Genomic DNA, 23,260 nt, shown 5'->3' on the forward strand with positions numbered 1-23,260 from the left:
CAAATGTTCAATGTGTGTTTCCCTCAACCTCTGTTGTTGAAATCCCCCACCTACCAGTTTATAGTGATGTTCTACACCTTGAAACTAGGGCTGTAACGATACGTCCATCTGGATCAACATATCGATTCAATCCTCAGTGATTATCGATACAAAGTGAAAATACATATACAAATCGTCATCTTCAAGATGCGCCTTGATTTTGAAATTCCCACGTTATATTTATTCTTTTTATTAAAAAGAGTAGTTTGTATTAATGCCTGGAAGAGCGTAGTAATGAAATTGTCAAATCATATTTGAGTTGCTTTTTGTAAAAAAAAAGAAAACATATTTATATGTGTGTATATATATATATATATGTAACTGTGTTAAATGGTCTTACGCATCGTCTCGTATCGTAACCAGGCCCCTGATTTGAATCAAATCAAAATCGTATCGTGGCAGACTTTATGATATCAGTAAATATTGCATCTTTGTACTAGTAATCAATATAATATTGAATCGTGACAAAACGTCTGATTTACACCCTATGCTTTTCGGACAGATATTAGACATTGATATCAGCACAGGCTGAATGGATTTTTTTTACCATTCAAACTGCATTTGAAACGTCCATCTCCCTTTGAATTTTGCAATTTCATCTGCAAGGATAGCCCTTTTTTACCCTTTCACATAAAGGACCCTGGGGACATAGGAATGACCCCTACTGGACTGCATTGTAGTGAAATGTTGCAGTAGAATGCTAAATGGAGCAGTTGTGCTAGCATAGTACTGTTATGGCCTCGTCTATGTGTTTGTTTTACCCACTGCTTGTCTGCTTTTCGCTGTTGTTTCTTGTCTTCGGCTCGCCGAAGACAAATGTCCAACCTGTTGGACAATAAAGTAAAGTAGTAAATATATTTGATTCTATTTTATTAAAGTCTTCATACTAGAAGCTATTGTAGTGGTACTGGCCTTTAACACCCAATCTGGTCTAGTTCAAGAGGGTCATTTCTCACACAATTTTTGGTTACACTTTACTTTATGTAGATACCTTCAAGTAAAGTGTTACCCAATTTTTTGTCCTATCCCTGTTGAATCAGCCAGTCTGCTTTGGGGCAGTTTTGGTCCAAAGGAAACAGAGTGAAGAGTTATGAAACATCTGACAGTGTAGACAGTCAGGTTAACGGTATGAAATGAGAGCAGGCGAGGGGGGGGGGGAGGGGGGAGACTACAGTTGAGCCTCTATAGCAAAATGATCTGATCAGGATAGCCAGACGAGAGTCACCTCACCTTGACCGGCCTATCCACTGAGCCGCAGACGCTAGTTACGCAACAGCTAAACCACTCCTATTGGCTACAAATCAACACACATGGCATGGCCATAGCAGCTGAGGAAGAGCCTGGAAGATGGGTGAAGAGGGCAGACAGGAAGGAAGATACAAGGAGAGATTTTCATACAGGAAACATAACATAATGGATCTGTTTTTAGAGGGCTTTGTGTGCCAATAACCTTGCTAGATTTAGCTCCATTTCCAGTCAGAGATGCAAAGGTGCAGCCGTAGCACTGAAGGGTGTGTCTGACTATAGCCTCTGGGAATTTCTAGAATCAAAACAGATTTTAAATGGTTCTTACAGCATAATAGAACACAAAGGACCGAAAGCAACAGCAGCAACATTTTAGCAGTATGGACTCCTCAAGTGGATACCATCCTTCTTCTTATCTGAGTCAGTTAGATAAGAAGTCTGACTCATACAGGAGGCTTCTAAATACATAAGTGGTGATGACCAGACCCAAATGGAATCTGCAGTGATCCAAAATAAAAATCTGGGGGGGTAGAGATGTTAAGATTTTGAGTTTTATTTGAAAAAAATGTAATTAGTGATGACATATAAAAAAAAACCTCTGTATTTTCTACACTTCATTGTATTAAAAGGACCACTCCAGCAACGTTGTAGTACACTTCAAAGACTGGGGACTTGTGAGGGATGGATTCGAGATATCCTGACTTTCAGTCTAAAACACTAGATCCGACAATTCCCACGATGCAACTGGATAGCATCTTTCATTAGACCCCTCCCTGGTTGGTTCTTTAAAACCCCACACCAACAGTTTACATGCTTTCAGTTAAAATATTGACATCATGAGCTAAATCCAATATTGCCCCAAGTTCATTTTATTTAATATTATGGAACGCTCCCTCCAGTTACAGATGCAATTATACAACTGTTTAAACAGGCCGAGTAGTACTCCTCATGATGAGTTAACTGGGGTAGGAGTAAAAGGGGCATTTTACTGATTTTGCACGTGAAGATAGGTTTAAGGTTGAAATGCCCCCTTAAACAAGACTTAAAAACCTGGATATCACAGGCTGCTTTCCCTCTCTTCAGCAATTCAATCATTAAAAATAACAATCCAAAATATGGACACTAATAATCTGAGTTACAACACAGTAACGCCAACTCTTGTGATCATCGATGACAAAGTCACCCATCCACAACAGTGCAGGTATTGCTTTATATTTTATTTTTATGTACAGTACATGTAAAAAAAAGAAAACAAAAAAAACAAACAAAAAGTAGCCAATAACATTGACCAAAACGTGGGCAACAGTAGATAGCCATGTTGCTCGTACATGGGGAAAATCCTGACGACCGTTTCCCCTCTCAGGCATACAGTACATACATTTAGACTCCCACTCCTCGTCGTGTAAGGCTGCCTGGAAACTAGCCGGGCTTGACCGCAGATTACCGAAATGGGAGAAGTGCGTTAACCTGCTCCCCCTGATGAAACACACTTCTCCCATTGACAACCAACGAGCTAGTTCCCAGCCTCCATCTGAACAAAGTGTTCCCAGACAGGCGGAAAGGAGACGGGCTGGTTTTTTTTTTTTTTTGCTGAGCGCGACTGTGTGCAATCTTCGGTAAGTTTTTGTTTAATAATAATGCTGTGCTCGACAGCTGTGGTCTCTTGCCTCTCCCCCCCTCCCCTCCCCACTATTCCAACAGCGCTGCTTTCAACACAAAAGGTCACTAAAGGCCAGCGTTGCGGTTTGCTTTTGCCAGATGACTCAATAACTGCAGGCTCCGACTAGTAGCGAGCTTTTTCTTCAGCACACTCAGCAGTTGAATTCACAGTATCCTTACAGCATGGTATTATTTTCCTTTTCTCCCAAAGTCACTCATAAAGCTTTAACTGATAATGCATAGGGGGCTTTGACACATTTGTTCACCCATGTTTCTCCAGTGGAAAGGTTAAATGTGGATTTTTGTAGTGTGTGTGTGTGTGTGTGTGTGTGTGTGTTGTGTTTGTGTGGCAGATAAGCTAAGAGAGAAAAGCACCCAAGTCTAATGCGAGAATACAGTGTACACAACCATCCGTGTCTGGTGTCCTCCCCCCCCCCAAGAAATCGTACAACAAAATAAAATAATAAAAAAAAAGTTGTTTTTTTGTATCTCCAAGGCTATGGATAGTCAACCACAAATACTTCTGAACTCCCCTGCTGCCTATCAGGGCTGTATCTCGCAATAGTGTCTCAGACAGTGAGCTTACAGCAGGCCACCAAGGTACAGATAAAGTGCTTCTTTTTTTCTTTTTTTCCTCTCTTTCTTACTTAAACGTGACGCTTTAAATAATTAAAGTGAAAATAATGGTAGGTAGGGGAAGGGGGGGGGGGAGTTTGCTGACATGATGACACTCCTAAAAGATTAAAATGAAATGGAAGAAGAGACACGACATGATTTCTGGAGAGGAATAGAGTTCAGTATAAATACATCCACAAATCCAACTAACGTCGCTTGAAGTCGCTACGAGGATGGAACACTGATCTGTAGAAGAGCTGGAACAGTCACTGCTTTCTCTGGATGGAGCCCTTCACAGTTTTCAGAAGTAGGAGGATTCAGGGTAAGACTCTTTTTTTTTTTGGTAACACTTTACTTGAAGGTATCTACGTAAGAGTGACATGACACACACATGAACACATGAACCCTAACAGCTGTTACACACCAACCAGACGGCCGACCGTCGGCAGAAAAGGCAGTCGGACTGATCAGTCGGGTCCCCCGAGGTCCAAGAAAATGCCTCCAAACACACTGAGGCGACGCCGACTTGAGCGTACGTACGCTCTGCGCGTGTACGTACGTCTCCATAGCAGCAGACGGCGCTTCTCTGCGTCGTTTCCCAGAAAATGAAAACCGGCAGCTGATTGGACGAACGCGTCCCGTGGGTCTTTTTTTCCCTCCGGGAATTCAAAAGGCAGACTGTCATGGCGACTCGTTCAGAATACGATCTCATATTGTACTAAAATAGTTCACCGAAACGTGTTTCTGAAAAAAAACATTTGAGGCGAGAAATAGGCCGTGCGGTTGCTGAATCGGTCTTCATTTCAGATCGACAAAAGGTCAGTTTTAAAAGATTTTCGTCAGATTTTGAGAGGCTCGTCCGCTCGCCATTTCCGGGTGAGTCCCGACTGCCCCGTCTCCCGACTGAGCATGTCGGGTCGGCCCAAAACGAAGGCTGACGGCTCCTGGGACGTGACGGCGGCACGGAACACACCGAACAGGCTCGAGTCACCGACCTCGCCAGACTGTCCGACGGCCGATTATCGGGTTGGTGTGTCAGAGCCTTAACCCTAACTTGTCATGACAAAAACCGAATGACACTTACTGACAGAAGCGCCATGTCATGAACGTTTATGACACGTTCATGACAGTGTCATGTCACTCTTATGTAGATACCTTTAAGTAAAGTGTAACCCCCCTTTTTTTCCTTTTCTTTTTTTTTTTCTTCCTTTTTTGTTAAACCGCGGTCAGGCGGTTAGTGTCTAAGTGGGGGCGGTGGGGGTGTTGGTTCGAAGATGCCGGGCGGCTTCCTCTGGCCGGAACGAGCCGGACCTCGCAGCGAACACATCAGCGGCGCGGACCGTGATAATGACAGCAGCAGACTGGGAGGGGGGGGGGGGGGTTTGCGAGATTGTAGTAGAAGGGTGGATCATAATAAAACCCATTACAGATAATAAATACATTTGGATCCTTGTAGTGTCGTCATTCGGCTCTATCGAAATGATTAAACCTAGAAAATGAAAGTTAAAAAAGGAATAGTTCGGTCCATAGTAGACCAAGAGATGCCTGGCCTTTTTTTCTTCTTCTTTTTTAAATGCATCCTTCAATTCAGTCTTCAAAAACACTCCACCTTGGCGGCCATTTTTCAACCAGTGGTGGTGGTGGGGTGGGGGGGGGAGAAGGGGGAAACAAAAAAAAGAAAAAAAAGACGGCGTATAAATAGTAGCCGTGGCAACCGCACGTACTCCCTCCTGGGACTTGATGACACAGTCTGAGAATTCAGAAAAACCTCGGAGACCTCTCTTCAGTCCTCAGCCTGTAAACAAGAGGAAAAAAGGGGGGAGAAAGAGCACAAAGTAAAGACTATGAGCAAACAAGGGAGGTCATTAGATAATATATATATATATATATATATATATATATATATATATATATATATATATATATATATATATATATATATATATATATATATATCTCCATCCGGTGCAGGGAGTTCTTAACACAGTGTACAAGTCTCAGCACCGGGAGAGATGTGCTTCTCAACATGTCATGGTAGTTATCAGTGGGAAGTGAACATCAGCTCCTGCTGAAACCTCCGTGTAGCTGACAGAGCAAGAAACATGCTTCCCTTTATGAGCTCTGGTTAAGAAAAGTACCGTACCAAATAAAGGCCTGTCTTAACTCCTTAACCCTTGTGTTGTCTTCCCGTCGGCGGTGCAACTTTTTGTTTTTCTGGGTCGGAAATTAAAAAATGTTCAATGTTTTTGGTCGCGTTTCTCTTTTTTTACTTTTTCCCAATATTTTGTCGATTTTCTAATGTATTTTTTTTTTGACATTTTTGCCACTTTTTAATTTAACGTTCTTTTATTTTATTTTTTTCAAATGCTATAAATTTGAATAAAAACACCCACATTCAATGAAAGAAGTGAACTGATAATTCATTTGACTTGTGAAAAGTAACAGGTTTTATAGAAGCCAAATTTCTGATGAAAAAAACTTTGAAAATGGGACAAATCTGACCCGATGACAACAGGAGGGTTAACTGTGGAGGCTACATTCTCAACTACAACCAACAATCTTCTTGGCTACTGAGTAGGGCTGCACGATACGAGGGGATATGCGATAGCGTTGTTGAACAAACTTTGCTTTCAGTATTCTGCTAAAATACAAAAGGAAATCATTTCCGACATTCTTTTGATTGAACAGACTGAACATTGAGTTGAATATAAAAAAGGCACCACTAAAAAGGACAGTAGTTGCATTTTAAAGTGCAGTTTTCTTCTGACATTTCCTTTCCTTTTCAACTATAACCAACCGTTGGTTATAGTTGAGAATATAGCTTACAGTATGAACTTTAACTCATCTAGGACACTGGTCGTGATGTGTTAACAATTGACTTTAGTTTTGGCCGTTATTTGATAACCAGTAATAATAATAATAAAAACAAGCAAGTCGTTTTTCTTCTTCAAGTGGAAAAAACCTTAACGTTGAACCCTGCAACCTCTTCTTGGCTACAGAGCCCATAACAGAGTAAACAGAAGGGTTGGGAGCAGCCAGTCTGTCCCCTCATATCACTCAAAAGACAATATTTAACCTTTAAGTGTGGTGTTAAGGGCCGGCTGCTTGGCTACACGGGGGAAAATGCACTGGGACACCAGGGGAACAAGCTTGGCATAGCCCCAGTATGCATTTTGCTTGATGCTTTTGAGGCACAACAGAAAACCTATTTTCATGCACTTTGAACTGCATTTAAAAAGGAGAAATCTGGCGCAAAATGAACCTAGGGGTTAACAACACATGTGTACCGAGTCGTACAGACAGTGTACAGACAGTTTATTAAAAAGAGTTTAGAAAGACCGTAGTAGAGCTGGGCAATATATCAATATTATATCGATATTATATCGATATCGTGATATGAGACTAAATATCGTCTTAGATTTTGGATATCGTAATATGGCATAAGTGTTGCCTTTTCCTGGTTTTAAAGGCTGCATTACAGTAAAGTGATGTCATTTTCTGAACTTACCAGACTGTTGTAGCTGTTCTGTTATTCGCCTTTACCCATTTAGTCATTATATCCACATTACTGATGATTATCACAAATCTCATTGTGAAAGCACCAATAGTCAACACTACAATATCGTCGCAGTATCGATAGAGGTATTTGGTCAAAAAATATCGTGATATTTCATTTTCTCCATATCGCCCAGCCCTAGACCGTACATACAGGCGGGCGCCATCTTGGGAAAACGGTCGCGACCAGTCGAACGCCGTGCTTGAGCTACGTTACTGGTTACACGGCGTTCGTCGTTCGACTGGTCGTGACCGTTTTCCCAAGATGGCGCCCGCCTGTATACGTGAACGCTACGGTCTTTCTAAACTCTCTTTTCAATAAACTGTCTGTACACTTACAAAGTTCTCAATGCTTCGGTTTACATGTAGGGACCCTCGTTATGCTACCGTGGAAGTGTGGCGCTATTAGCGGTTTGGGCTAAAACTGGACACATTCCATTAGCATGAAAACAGATCCCAGAGAACAGTCGACTCAGTACACGTGTGTTATTAACCCCTAGGTTCATTTTGCGCCGGATTTCTCCTTTAATTGTGCTAAAGCAGTACTGTCTATTTGGTGGCCATTTTACCAAGCTATTCCTGTTGAAAGTAAAGCAGGGCAGCCTGTGGCTGCAATAAAGCTGGTATTAATGTTTGTTGTGCTGCTTTGAACACAGCAACTCTTTCATGACAGAAATGTGGCTGGCGTCCCTCGGCTGGCACGGCAGAACTAAATATTTGTTTAAATAAGCAGGTTGATGCAGAATGACGTTCACTCAGCAGCCCCCCCCACCCCCACCCCAAGGTTTAAAATCAACACTATCAAATAAGCTATTTTAAAAGACGTTTAAAAATAGGGCTGCGTAATGTATTCACAACTCAGTGATGATAATGATACCTTTACAAATCCACTTGGGCCTTGCAGTGAACGTCTTGCTAATCACTGAGGATTGTGATTCTTTGCGTCTCTACTAAGTGAGGAACATTTTAAGGAAATGTGAATAATACCTTTATGGTGTCTCATTCAACCTGCAGGGTATTTTAGGGGATGGAATGCCATGAGGATATCAGGGTTTTACAGTGTGAACATGTAACTCTGACGTCTGACACCTGAGCTGACAAAATACATCTTTTTGGTCTCCCCTCTCTCTCTGCTCTCTTAGTAGCAAAGAGCAGTGTACAAAACATTCAGGTAGCAGTTTCTCATTTTTCCGCCAGCACTGACCGTCACTTTCACCGGTTAAAAATGACAAAAGGGTGATCGCGGCCGGTCATATCAGCTGCCGCTTATTAATGTTCATTTAGGGAGTACGCTTAAACCAAAAATAGACGTGCCTGTCGCCTGGTTTGCGGGCTCTCTGCAAGCCGCTGTCTGTAATCAGCCAAAGATTATTTGTGAGGGAAGAAACCCAAAGTGTTTTTGTAGTTTTCGGGTTGTACTTCGATCTGCTCCACTCTTAAAACCCCGGGCAAAACCAGTATGCTGGCATGGCTAAGCAATAGGGTTAGACTTAAAATGGCCTTAGATTAAGGTGGAGACGTGGGTCTGTAGTGATAGGTTAGGTCAAATAGAAATCGGTTAGAGTAGAGGCAATGTCAGACTAAAGGTGGAAACAGAGCCCAACAAGTTGACGGTTCTGTCTGATATCAGGAACAGTGATACAACTTCTCCAGTAAAACGATCTGGCTTATGGCGTCCCATCAGTATCAGGAGTCAGAATATCCCAGTTGAACTTCCATTCATATCATATCAACAACTGAAGCTGAACTGATCAGATTTGATACTGGGTTCCGATTGGTAACACGCGGTCACATTTCCACCCCAACTGCAAAGCCAGGTTGTCCTTTATTAGGTTCAAAGTACACCTTAAGTTTCATATCTCTTAGTTAAGACAGTTTGGCCACTGCAACCTTATGCATACTGTATGTTTAATGATTAAAAAAAGAGATGTTATTTCTTTAATTAGCTGGAACCTTAAATAAATATAAGTACAGATCCCTGCAAATGCCTGTGTAATAGACTGCTGCAATTTTTTCTTCTGGGCCATACACAGATTGCATGTCATCAGCTGACGGAAGAAATTGCTAGTGCTTCCTTTTGTAGCCGCAGCTATTTCCCAACAGCATTTGCATTAAGCTTTGTTTTGCTCTGTATCAGGTTTACTAAGGCCCAAGTGTGCACACCACCGAGATGGCATCTAGCTTTTGTGCCAGCTCTTCCACATCTGCCCTGTTGACATTTTTTTCCCCAACATTTAAGGAACACGCCGACTTATTGGGACCGTATCTCCCAGAGTTAGATAAGTCCGTACACACCCTTCTCATCTCCGTGAGTGTCGTAACTCTGTCTGACGCACCCACCGCTAGCCTAGCTTAACCCAGATCCTGGAGGTAACCGGCTCCATCTAGCCTACTGCTTCCAATAAGTGACAAAATAACGCCAACATTTTCCTATTTACATGTTGTGATTTGTATAGTCACAGCGTGTACAAATAACAAGGTCACATGAGACACAGCCATCTTCTAACCGTATATAAACTGGGAACTATATTCTCAGAAAGGCGAAGCACTGCTACTCTCTTCTGCTCACCACAGGGCTTCTCAGGTGCTACGAGCAAATCACTCCGCCCAAGTAGCAGTGCTTCGTCTTCTGAAAATATAGTTCCCAGCATGTACAGTTAGAAGATGGCTGTGTCTCATGTGACCTTGTTATTTGTACACGCTCTGACTATACAAATCACATGTAAATAGGAAAATGTTGGTGTTATTTTGTCACTTATTGGGAGCAGTAGGCTAGATGGAGCCGGTTACCTCCAGGATCTGTGCTAAGCTGGGCTAGCGGTGGGGGCGTCAGCCAGAGTTACGACACGCACGGAGATGAGAAGGGTGTGTACGGACTTATCCAACTCTGGGGGATACGGTGGATAAGACAAAGTCCCAATAAGTCGGCGTGTTCCTTTAAGTAGTTTTCTCTGAGTTAGCCTGGGCACTCTTTGTTAATCACCAAACGGTTTGTTGTTTTACTTTCAGAAGCCGTGAAGGAGCTGAATGCAGCTACAGCCTGTCAGAAGGAGGTAATGAATCAAACATACCGGCATTACTTAAATTAAGCCGGTGAGGGTTCAATAATGTAGGTTTTGGTCCATTTTCAATTCATTACCCAGCCCTATTTTAAGTCTTGGAAAGCACAGAGGCACATTTATCTAAAACAGTACTCTTAACTGTGTCAACTAACCTACGTGTCAACGTGGGAAAGCAGCGATGTAATCTCCGGGCCCATGTGGCCCACGGCCTTGGCTGCCTCCAGGATGGCTCTCCGGTACATCCCTTTCTTCTTGCGGTTGAAGCGGGACCTGAAGAGCTCCCTGAAGGGCGACAGTTTGGCAACGGAGAGCTGGGAAGTGGTGGGTGAGCCAAACCACGCCACCTTGGCCTGGGGCCACTGGGCCTCGCAACTGGCCGTCTCCTGTTTGCGGGTGCCGCTGATGCTGAGGACGCGTGCTGGCCACCAGGGGAAGCCGTGAATCTTCCCCCACACAATGTCGCCCACCGCCACGGCGTGACCCTCTTCTGTTACACACTTTGTCATGCTGCGGGTGTGAAGCCGCACTGTAAGTGGCGGCACTGTCTTGCAGTCTTCCCGTGAGGGTACAGAAGATGAGGTTACGGACAGGTCTTCACCTGGGGCCAGATCGCACAGCTCTGGTGAGGTGCCGTCAGAGCTGAAGGACTTGGACTCATCAAGACTGTCGCTGCTGCAGACCGACAGGCTCGAAGAATCCGCTTTACGCTTACGGAAATTGATGAGAAGGGTGAGGTCGCTGTGGCCGCGCTCCGCCTCCTCTCCCGAACTCCCCGACCACAGCTCCAGGGAGTTTTTACCTTCCCCTGAGTCTTCAGAGTGGGGGAGGCAGGGACCGGGAACCCTGGGGCTTCGTCTCCTGGCGCCTCCTACGAGTTCTGCCTCATACTCGACCACACTCTCCTCCCCCTCCCTCTGAGGGGGTCTCAAGTGGATCTTTGGAGAGGGTAGGTCCTGACCCACGGTTGTATAAGGCCGGGTTAGTTTGAGTTTGGGAATGGAAACGGTGAGGCCAGACCTGGTGGCATCTAAAATGTGCCGTTGCTCCTTGGTGGGATCAGAAGGCGTCTTGCCATTTTCTCCCACACCATTCTGCACCAGTTGTTTGGGGCAGAATGGCTTGACTGAACCGTGGACTCTCGCGGGGATCTTCATGACCTCCCCCTTGCCCTGTGGAGTGCTGTAGGAGATCTTTATGACAGGACTGTGGGGGATAACGTCAGCTCCGGGGAACTTTTCCCCTTCGGCTTCCCCCCTTTTGTCCTTCCTGAGGCGCTTGCTGTCAAGGCTGGTGCCGTTTTCACGTCTCTTAGTGTCCTTGGTTGCAACTACATCCAATTTCCTCGACAGCTTAGAGGGGGTATCCTTGTCATCGCCATCGTCATCGCTCTGTAGTGCATTCTCTTTTCGTGAAGTCTTAGTGTTGCTCATGCCATCTTTGCTGTCCTCGTCACTATTCAGTGTGTTCTTGCACTTTTCACACAGTACCTGCCGTGGCCGCAGACGGATAGTACTCATGGTCATGCGGCCCGGCTCTCGTGACCGCCTCTTCTTTCTTTTGATTGGTCGCGGAGGGGGCTGAGGTACCCATTGGCTGTAGCTGTGGCGCACCCATAAGGGCTGAGGGAAGGGGGCTCCTTCAAAATAAGGAGGGTAAAGAGTCTGTCCAGCTGGCACTGGTGTGGGTACAGGGCAGGGGAGAGGGGCAGTAGGTATGCTGATTTCTGGGAGAGTGTTTTCATCCTTTGGTCTATACGAAGCCTGGCTGGGAGATTTGGAAACCGGCTCCTCACTCAGAACTTCTGGGACTTCACAAGCCCGTGTAGATATCAGGCAGTCCCCAGGTTTTGCTGTGATATCTGGTAGACAGAATAGCCCAGTCCTAAAATGAAGAAGAGAAAGAGAATAAATGAATAACTGTGTGCCTCATTGAGCTTCACTAGAGTGCTACAGTGAAGTTTATGCAAGCCAACACAAACAGTCTTGTTACACATGACAAGCAGTTCTTGAATTTTTTTTGTTGTTGACCAATTTCCTCAACAAGAACATACTGTTCTGCCGCACTCGTATTTCACCATGTCAGATAACTTAAGGCCTGTGGGATAGCACAAATCAAATACCTTGCTGTTTCAATTAAGCCAAAAGAGAAAAGAGCACCCAGAGCTGTTCAAAGCCTTCCCTGTAGATGGCTTACCACACAACCTGTTTTACCATTTATTTTGCTTTGACTGGACAAACTGATACAACTCTCTGTGTCACCTGTATGCTAAAAATTCTTTATGTGTGGGGGTTGGGGTCTGAGATCTGTCCTGCTGCCTTAGGCCACAAAAATGGAGCAGTAGTATCACTGACTCTCTTTGAGTGATTTTATGTGGTTTTTTATACTCTAGGACTAGCAAACATGTCCAAAGAAGGCCCAAGTGCCAGGGAGACTTATAGAGGTGGCTGGCAGGCAACAGTAACATGGCTGTGCTGCTTTAGTCAGGAGACAGCAGACAAAGAGACTACAGGATGCCCAGGAACCCCCCCTCCCTCCCCAACATCAGACTGAACAAAAACAATCCCATGAATCACTCGGGATTCAGAGATGTAGGGAAGGAGCCAGGAGATTTCAGTTTGTTTTTGCATCCGTGTCTATTCAGGGCTTATGGGTGGTGATATTATTAATTAGTGCACATTTGGGGAGCCCGTTTTCCTCCCTGAGGAGAAGTACCTGGCAGTCACCTCCGAATAAAAGTCTCTCGGTGCTGCGTGTTCCTCTCACCTTTTTACATGTGGCCCTAAAGCAGCCAAACATTTGCATGCACAGTGATTGACACGGCACAAACACGGCTGTGTCAGGGAACAGGCAGTGCTAGTTAAGCACAGTCCAAGGACACAGCATATGACCAGCCATGATTCCCTGTGCCTTTGCCATTTCACGGTGTGTACAGTGTAACTAGATGCAAAGATCTGCCTGAATGATAGGCCTAGATGACGACATAAAACAAACCTGTGGGAGACAATGACAGGAAATAAATTTCCATGAGCTGAAAAGGAAGAAGTCAAATTTTGTCAATGATAAGGCCTGAAATATAGGCCAATTTGAAGTTATTCCAAGGCCTGCCTTTTACCATTTGGGTGGGTTATTTTCAGGCCAGCTTGAGCTCTCACATAAAAAAAACCCCCATCTAAGCATACTAAGGGGCAAAGCTAGTCAGATACTGATTCTGCTAGTCTATAAATAGTGTGAAGCCAGTGGCTTCTAAGGTGCACACCAAGGAAACACAAGGCTTATATGTGACACACGCACTAAAAGAGGCAGATAAGACATGACACTGATACATGTCCATTTTTACTGAGAAGGTTTTCTCATCTGAACAGTATTGTGTTTTCTTGTTAACTGGCAAGAGTGGGCCTTTTCTTGTCAAGCACAGAGCCTAAGATGGTTACTGGATCTGATCACAACCAGGGTGAAAGAAAAGGCATTACAGTAGGGATTCATCAAATTCAACATGTATCTTTATTGCCATTTTCCATTGTTTGTGCAGATCAAAAGTGACTGGTTATGAAGAGCCATTCCTCAAAACAGCAACTGTATTTTAGATTATTTGAATTGAATCATCACTCCAGAAAACTGCACAACGCAAGGACATCTATTTGTATTTAAACACGGCAAAACATAACTGATATACAGAATACTGTTCAGCCAAGGCCTAACGTTACCCTTTTACTGAATACGTGTTAGCTGCTCTGTATTTGATTAGGCTAACAATAAGCTATAGATGAACCCGTTGACATTAGTTATTGTTCAAGAGAAGTCATTAACATTCTCTGTAGATAGGGACACTATGTTGGCATACAGTATTTCCCAATAGTAAAATAAAAGTATATGACCATCTAATTATGAGCTAAAATTAAACCAGTTTACCATTAGCCGAATAGCTAGCAGATAGCTACCCTGTCAGCTACAATAACCTACGAGTCTTTTGTATGGAGGCCCAGTCAGCTAATAGCTAGCTACCAGTTAGCTTTGACTCGTTAGCATCAAAGGTAGATTAGCCGGTACCTGAGTTTAGCAAATTAATTTCAAAGACAAATGCATAAAGGGAACACACGAAATAACACTCACTTTTTGTCGCAATCAAGTAATATCCCCGTATAGCTTCTTTCTCGGTAGGTCAGCGTCACCACCAGTGTATCGTTAACTATTTGATCGATAGTGACAGGTACCCGAGAGCCGGCCCGCAGCTCCTCGGCCACAGCCTCCATGTTTCCAGGCGTGTAGTGTCCGGCTCGGCGGTGCTCGATCCCGGCCAAGGGAGCCACGGTCGCGTCGGCTAAAGATCCGTCTCCCCTTCGCTATTCGAGCAGGAGGCTACACCAGGGCATAAAATGACGCCATCACCCCCACCAAGTCAATTACAACAGTACTGCCACCGCTGACATCACGCTCCCTATGCTAGAGGAGCAGAAATCTCTCAAGACAAGGCCTACCCTCTCTCTGTCTCACTTTGACTTGTTAGATGCCATTCATTAGTGCCGACTTTTACCTCGGGGATGTCTCCGTTTTTCATAGCAAGAGACTAATGGCGTTTTGGATGTATGGATGCATTTTCCAACATGTTGTAAGAGATATGGTCGTGAATTTCGACAAATGTGAGATAAATAGGACCTCTAAATACTCATCATAACATATACAGCCATCAATCTAAACTACAATTAGTTATATTTTAACAACGGCATTAAATGTGCTATTTGCTAAAATACCCACTATTGATTATATTATTTATATCAGCCTAAAAAGGTAGGTCGGCCATGATCTGAAAATAAATGATGGGTGGATTGAGGTCAGGTGTACCTTTTTTATTTTACAATTTGTAATGTAGTCCCCTTATATTTCAAGCCTGGTTTAACTGACATTGTGTGGTGGTATTTTCTATAATTGACACAAGGAATATGATCGATATATGTCTGGTGAGTCAATGTAACGTTTAACAACTGAACAAGCTTCATTTCATACAGTAAATAAGTGGCAGTACCATACTTGCTTTGTACATATTTGAGGTACTAAATGACACTAAGGTAAGGTAAATGGGAAACAGTTTGTATAATGGAGAGGGTGTCTTGCATAAGTCAGGGATAAAGAACATTTCAAAACACTCCCTTGCCCAGTAACAGCACTGTGATTTTTATTTTATGATATGAGCATTACAATGGTCATTCATAAAGGCCTTTACAAGAATTTTGAGTATGAATTTAATACCACAAAACTCAAACAGACATTGTAATTCCTGTTACTTGTCAATGAAACTCGGCCAGGTGTCTCCTGTGAAGATATTGAAACTATTTTCAAGATCTCTTCCTCGATTACTCTTCCTCTCTAGAAGCCGAGCCTGTAGCTTCCTCATCTGTCATTCAAAGCGGGGAGGAAAAAAAACAAATTCAGATCAATAACCTATGAGTTTAATATAGATGAGTTGTGTGAATAATAAGGTATAGGTCTGACCTCCTCCACATCTTGCTCTGCCGCTGCCATCTGCTCTGTGCTCGTGCCCCTGGGATTCCTGCGTCTCTCTTGCATCTTCTCGACACGTGCACGTATCTGACGCTCCAGCTCACGGGCTGACCTGGAGGCCATACAGATCAAAATGTCATACTGAATATTAATAAAAGTATGGCCAGTGGTAGGCTATCATAGCATTTAGGTCTGGTAGACAACTGATTAAAAATGCAAGCCTGTGAGTGATTGTTCTCTTCTTAGTTAAGATTTATTCTATCAATGAAAACAGAAAAGTCTAAGGTGTACCATCCAATCTGGTTCATCTGTTTTGGGGTGTGATGCTGCTCAAGAAGAACAAAAGAAACTGCTGATGTTCTATGATGGGTGTACAATCTCTCTTTGTCCACTAGGTGTCTCTAGCCTTCTACCTGCATTGCATGGCTCACGATTGGAGACAATGCAAAATGCCATTTGGTGGATACTTTAAGACCTGTTGTCCCTGAACCCCTATGGCTCAGGGTGTTCTGTATCGCTGTATAAGTTGTACAGACCAAATGTCCAAAATATCACAGTGGTCTTTTTTTTTTAATCAGATACACCTATGAGATGAACATATTATGCCTTATCAATTTCCCTTATCAAATCTGTACCCATCACAAAGGAGGTAATGGAGAAGCATTCCAGTTTTAGGGAGGACTTTGAGATGTTGAAGGCTGGAACTGAATACCAGGGAGATGTCCCCAGTTTTTTGTGCATTCAGTGTCAAAGCTATTGTACCGGTCATACTGACACAACAACCTCAAAGCCTGCAGCCTGATTCTGATTCTCATACTGGCTCAGGTTTCAGGTTGTTGTGTACTACTTCTTAGGTCTGGAGTAAACTGTATTTTGCGCCCCCAGAGTTCCCATTTACCTGGTCTCCTCACAATCTGTGATAGACACGCAGGACGTCTGACCCTGGCGAGTATCACTGCTGTCCTCCACACCAGCTTTTGAATTAGTTTTTGCTTCCTGTAACAGAGAGAGAGGGGATGTTTATTATCATTTACAGCAGCATTTTGTTCTAGAGTGCAGAGCTTGTGTCCATGTAGGATGATACAGCTGTTGCGACACAGCCTACAAACACAGCCTACAGCGGCATAATTGCTTTATTGTGTCAAATTACCCAAATGGGGTTGGCTTTTACTATATTTTCCAGTGAATATTTACACTGATGTTGCTGGTTGAATGCAAACACTATACACTGCACTTCAGCTGTATGCATGGCAATGCAGCTGACAGTCAAATTACTCAAAACCATCCACAGTCTGTCTGTCTGTCTAGCTACAGTTTGTACATGCCTGCATGAATACATCGGCTTTGACAGCTATTTGTTGCTGTTGTGCGATCACTGATGCAGCACACTCCCATCACAAGCGCTGCCATATGTTGCTGCCTTCAACAGCACCATCCTCAATACCATCATTAAATATCAGTGGCACTGACTCTGGCAGTGCTACTACCTGAAAACTCATTCACTAGCATATTTATTGTCATTGTCCCTCCGACCCAATGTTACAGAGGTGGTGTTCTGCTTCCCCCCTGTGGTTGGCAGGTGCAAATGCAGGTGATTTATTCCATACATACCACTTGGTTTCTTTGTTCTGCATGCTTCCTCTGCTGGTGTTCAGACATGTTCTTCTCCTGTGTGGTCTTGGCTTGTGTACGCCACTTCCGAAGAGTGTCTTGGCTTCTATGGGAGAGCCAGATAACTATGCATTGTAATAGATCTATGTCAAGGAAAGTTGTTATTGGGCTTTTGTATCTAAATGGTTGAATAGGGGTCTGTAAACAATTGGTTATCCTTTACCTTGTGGACATAGTATGAATTCCCTACTGTCGGTCACTTGGGCAAATGCCAATTAGACACAATATAGCCCTGTTTTATGAAACAACATTCTGACCTTTGGTATTACTTGGCCTGAACGTTCTGTGCAATTCATCCAATGTAATTTAATAGTCAAAACGTAGTGCAGTAGGATGTGAAATAGTGTATTTTTTTCTAATATTGAACTACTACTATATCAGCTTACTTTTTTCTCTGCTCGAGAATAGCCTGTTTCTCCTTGAGCTCTTTCATTGCAGCCTGTTTCCTGTCTTCTGGCCTCTTCCAATGCCGAGTGTCAAACGGGCGGAGCTCGGGAATCATGCCAGCCTTGGTAGTTGCCTTTTTTCTGACAAATAAATTGAAACAAAATGCTTTATTTTTATTGCTCCACTGAGCTCTGAGTCCCAGTGGAGATAGCCTGGGAGGTTTTTTATCACTTGGTTCCCTCTGCGGAGAATGTCATTATTAAGAAGGGTTTTGCTATCCTTTTTTTCAAGGCACGATGCCATACACAACTCCAAACCTCCGCACAAAGGTTATCTACTGAATCAAAACAAATTCACATCCTCTGTCCTACCAATAACAATTTCAAACTTCATTGCACAGTATATCTGATCGGGGTGAAAAATGATTTATGCATAATATAACAGATATTTGCTGCCTAGATACACTGTAGAACAACAATGGCAGGAGTAGTTGTTTTGTTCTCTCTGTGGCCAGTAAAATATATTTCATGTGTATCTGGCCAACCTGTATCCTTTTTTTTTTTTTTTTTTTTTCCAAAGGAATAGCTTGACATTTTGGGAAAGACGCTTATTCGCTTTCTGGCAGAGAGATGAGAGGATCCACTCTCATTTCTGTCCGTTAAATACGAAGCTGAAGCCAGCAGCCAGCTAACTTAGATTTGCATAAAGACTGGAAACGGATAGCCTAGCAATGTCCGAAGGCAACAAAATCCACCTACCAGCACCTTTGAAGCTCTCTTATTAACATGCTAAATCTCATTTGTTGAATCAGTTTACAAACTGGAGTGTAAAAAAAGACAATTTGTTGTTTTACAGGTGGTTATATGTGAGCATTTCTTGGCCAAGACCACTAGTCAGGCAACTAGCATAGACCGATGGGAAGTTACTGGTCCCAGGCAAGAAATGGCATGGCACATAATCCCCCTTAAAATTGTGAATTGCTCCTGTTTTTGTATGAAATAATTAAACAAACGAGATATTATGAATTAATAAGTGAGCTTTAGAGGTGCTGGTTCCTCCTGTTTCCAGTCTTTATGCTAAGCTAACCATCTACTGGCTGTGGCTTTGTATTCAGTGTACAGATATGAGAGGGGTATCACTATCAATCTTCTCTTCTAACTCTTCAAAATAAAAAGGTAGTGGCTGGGTTAGCTCAGTTGGTAGAGCAGGCGCGCATATATAGAGGTTTACTCCTCGACGCAGCGGCCGCGGGTTCGACTTCGACCTGCGGCCCTTTGCTGCACGTCATTCCCCCTCTCTCTCTCCCATTTCATGTCTTCATCTGTCCTGAGGAAATAAAGGTCAAAATGCCCAAACAAAATAATCTTTAAAAAAAAGGTAATAAGCATATATTCTAACATGTCAAACTATAACAGAGGAAAAGTAATTTTCACTTCAAAATCTCTTATTCCTTTCATCCAAACAGCGTTACTTACTTTTGGATAATAGGAAGACGGTGTGACTTTGGGGTTCTATCACCCTGCGCTGTTGAGCCCAGCTCAGCTTTGTCCAGCAGGAACATCTTGTGTTTGAGCTCCATGAACTTCTGCAGCTCGTCCCCTGAATCATCCTGCTCCTCCATACTGGACCCCATCAGCTCTGACAGCTGGAGCTTCTCCACCACTGGCAACTCTACCAATTAAAACAACCACGGCAGCTACAAGTGAAATATGGGGGCAGCCAATACTGGCAACAATCGCAGCTGGCTAAGGCTACAGTGGCTGGTAGAAGCACATGATGAATTGAGAATTAGTACTGATCGAATACAGAGTTCTTTTCCAACTACAGCGAAGATATGTCAGCATTTTACCAAGAAATTCACATAACTAATAATAGCAGGTCAAATGTTCCCTTCTTACTGCAGAGCAGAAGATGTGGCTCTAATGGGCTGAATGTAACTTTTAGCCACATGTAGGAAAACTAGACTCAGGCTAAATATTCCACATTATTGCAGCTGAAAAGGGTTGACAATGCAGTATGTAAATGAATGATACATATATAGATTTTATGGAAAGTACCCCATGCCAATCTCTAGGTATGGTGAAGGGGATGTGATGATGTGGGGCTATTTTAATTCCAAAGACCAAGGGAACTTTATCAGGATGCATAGTATCCTGGATCCATGAAATAACTGGCCTTTCAAAATAAAAATCTGCCTGCCTCTATGGGAATCTAACATAGGGGTGTACTCACTTTTGTTGCCAGCGGTTTAGACATTAATGGCTGTGTGTTGAGTTATTTTGAGGGGACAGCATATTTACACTGTTATACAAGCTGTACACTTAATACTTGACATTGTAGCAAAGTGTAATTGCTTCAGTGTTGTCCCATTAAAAGATATAATGAAATATTTACTAAAATGTGAGGGCTGTACTCACTTTTGTGAGATACTGTATTTATCTAAACTCTGAACCAATGAACAGAAAGGAGATTTCCCCCTGGAGACGTGTCTTGGTTAATAACCTTGTAGACAGGAACGTAAATGGTTTGATTGAGGGATTTGACTCTGCTCATTGTGCAGCAGCAGCCTCTCCTGTGGAGGGCTTCTCACAGTGATTATCTCCAGACACTGCGTAGTGACAGAGAGTTCCTGTTTAGAGCCCACAGGTTATCGATCACTTTCATCTGGCTAAAAATATTACAGAGATGGAACACTGGGAGGTGGGGGGGGACGACGGACGGATGCACGGACGCGCTGTCTCCAAGGGAACAGAAGTCACACCAGAGAAGTGGCACCAGGGCAAGGAGCTATTTTTGTGGCCAGCCGTCCTATCTTTGACAAAAAGAGCAGATGGCAAGAATGCACGTGCATACTGAACACCTTGCTGCTGCACTGTTCAAAGTTAAAGGTGCAGTAGGTAAGACTTATAAAACTAACTTTCTGTCATATTTGCTGAAACTGAACCTATGTTCCAGTAGAACTACATGAAGCAGGTTATTAAAGAAATCTGGCTCCTCTGGCTCCACCTACAGCCTGTAGTGCGAATTGCAAAAATCCACAGCTCCCTGTTCAGATGCACCAATCAGGGCCATGGGGGGGTGTCTAACTGCGTGTCAATCTAAGTGCTGGATCTTCCCAATCCTACCTACAGCACCTTTAAGGTGCCTTTGATTCACCTGAGGGGCTCCTTCTCATGCTAACGGGCCGACTAGCCATAGCACTCCTGAGGTACTGGAGGATCCTCTGGAGCCCTTGGTTCACAATGTCTTGTGGAGGGAAACTGATGGGGCAGTTCCTTAGGTTCAGGCCTTTGAGGGTAATCACATTTCCTGGGGAAAATGGACAACAAAGAATCCCTTAGAACTACCGTATGTTCACAGATTACACTCTTTGCATTTAGCCGACACTCTTTTTAAGACTGATTTACAATGAGTACATCAGTAGAAGAGTCTTACATACTGTAAAGTCCTTGGTTTCCAACATGAATGTACTGTACATGGAAGCATCAGTGTATTAGCAACAGCTGGAGTGACAACAGCTAAGAGGAAAGCAAACATGCAAAACTCTACTGCATTATTTCTAATAATAACTACTAGTTATTAGAGGTGTTGAAATGAATCAAATAATCGATGCATCGAATCGTGGACATGGACGATGCTGCGATAATCGTCCGGGCCATAATCGATTATTTCTGTTTACAATTTAAAGTAGGCCTAACAACCTTTCTGTTTACATATTCTGTTATGTTTTGCACATTCAGGAAGTGCCATGTGCTCAGTGCTGTAGTTTTATGTATCCAATTGATGTAGTATTAGAGCACTGCAGAATGTTTTGTTTTTGAAGCTTGAAAAGCTATGAATTAAATATCCAATATGGCTTCAATAGAAAAATGTATTTGACGCATCGTAATGCATCGAGATATCGAATCGAAGACATGATGATCGTTAACTGAATCGGGAGATCAGTGAAGATTCACACCTCTACTAGTTATTCAGTGCATGTAATCTAGCATTTGCTGCCAGTGAGGCTTATTGAAACTGATGAAAGAGGAAAACAGCTTTAATATGTCAAAGAACAGAGACATTGCATGCTGGTTAAGGTGACTGAACTCAACTCACCCAACTCTGGTGGAAGTTCTGAGATGGGGTTTCCTTCCAGAAGTATTGTTTTCAGAGATCTACATGAATGACATCACAGATTGCTAGATGATGGCAAGGGCTATGTCTTGACACATGTTTGTCCTAAACTGAACACAAGTACACTGTACAAAATAGTCATAGAAAATGTCATTTTTGCCACGCTTTTGAATCAGGAATGAATCAGAAAAAATAGAAAAAAGATTGTATCTAAAAAATGTTCTGAAATGCGACAAAGAAACATACTGTACTCCCATGGCGGCCGACGGGTTTGGAATAAATCTGCATACATTTCAAAGAGCAGTTGCATAAGTCTCCTACCTGTGCAAGCCAATTTCAGCAGGGAGCGATGCAATTTGGTTATTTCTGAGGTCCAGCCACAGGAGGTTGGGCAAGCTGATAAACAGTGAATCTGGGATACTGGATATGTGGTTGCCTTCAAGATATAAATACTGAAGATGATACAATGAGCAATTAGAATGAATCGATAATGCATTAGAAGAAAAATAATAATAACATATCAAAATTGTTGGCCTATTGTACTGGATGCATGACTGATTTCTTGCTTGAAAACCCCTGCAGCATAGGTGGGTAGAGGTTGACAAATGAAGTCCAAACTGACCTTTAGTGTGCTATTTTTCAAAATACTGTCTGCAACATGTTTCAGCTGAGTTCTGCTCAGACATAATGTCTCGGTTAAGTAATATTCAGGGTGCTCCTGTGCCTCTGCATCCTCAGGCAGAATGTGGGGAGTCTGTCGTTTGACAACACTGTTCCCAAAGACAAAACTTAGCTGCAGGTCAGGAACATTTTCCTCCTTCTCTGGGGAAGACATTGTAGAAGTGGTGCTGAGATGTTTAGTGTACATAGACCATTGTTCAGGGTGTTCAAGTGTCTTTTTGCATTGGCATTTTACTCCCTGCGTCTGCTAATGGGGAAAACAAACAAACATGTAACGTTAGTCTCACACAAGTATCACATTTAATGGACAAATTTCGTCTAAACAGCAGAATTCAGCAGGATTTTAACTTGCCTACAAGCAGGTGTTAGCAATTCCTTCACTGCTGCAGCCTAACGTTAACGTTAGCTAAGATTAGCAAACAGTTAAAACTACCAGCACAACTGCCCTATTGGCTTACCTGGAATTTGAATAAACATCCTTCGTAGCTTGTGAACGCGACTCAGTGTACAACGAAACAATATGACATAGGAAAATGCATTTCAAGTTTCCCATTTGGGATAATAAAGTAAACTGAACTGAAAATGCCATGCTAACTTTTACAAACCGCTTCACGAATGCGACGTCGTAACCATGGCAACGAGGTCAACACAAACTACGGCAACAGTCCACGTGCAAACAAGGCGAAAAGCTGCATCAACACTGTCTCAACCAGAGATTACTTTGATATGTAAAA

General features: G+C 43.1%; 2 protein-coding genes across 3 annotated transcripts; both read right to left on the reverse strand.

Moving 5' to 3' along the window:
• Nucleotides 1–5,058: 5,058 nt before the first annotated feature.
• Nucleotides 5,059–14,679, reverse strand: pwwp2b (PWWP domain containing 2B). Of its 2 annotated transcripts, none has more exons than XM_078273130.1 (3): nt 14,286–14,679; nt 10,332–12,056; nt 5,059–5,353 (listed from the first exon to the last, which is right to left on the reverse strand). In XM_078273130.1, the coding sequence occupies exons 1-3, from the start codon at nt 14,423–14,425 to the stop codon at nt 5,317–5,319; spliced, it is 1,902 nt and encodes a 633-aa protein (XP_078129256.1). In that variant the 5' UTR covers nt 14,426–14,679; the 3' UTR covers nt 5,059–5,316. The 2 variants fall into 2 exon arrangements, with proteins under 2 accessions (XP_078129256.1, XP_078129257.1); XM_078273131.1 differs by having other exon boundaries at nt 10,328–12,056; nt 14,286–14,678.
• A 644-nt stretch (nt 14,680–15,323) lies between these two features.
• On the reverse strand, nt 15,324–23,260 carry LOC144532370 (leucine-rich repeat-containing protein 27-like). Its single transcript, XM_078273087.1, has 11 exons — nt 22,985–23,260; nt 22,468–22,773; nt 22,167–22,297; nt 21,828–21,886; nt 20,886–21,038; nt 19,205–19,400; nt 17,729–17,869; nt 17,283–17,388; nt 16,570–16,667; nt 15,663–15,783; nt 15,324–15,564 (listed from the first exon to the last, which is right to left on the reverse strand). Exons 2-11 carry the CDS (start codon nt 22,711–22,713, stop codon nt 15,451–15,453), a joined length of 1,365 nt encoding a protein of 454 aa, XP_078129213.1. The 5' UTR covers nt 22,714–22,773; nt 22,985–23,260; the 3' UTR covers nt 15,324–15,450.

This window comes from Sander vitreus, chromosome 17, assembly GCF_031162955.1.
Source record: "Sander vitreus isolate 19-12246 chromosome 17, sanVit1, whole genome shotgun sequence".
In the NCBI taxonomy this organism is placed as follows: domain Eukaryota; kingdom Metazoa; phylum Chordata; class Actinopteri; order Perciformes; family Percidae; genus Sander; species Sander vitreus.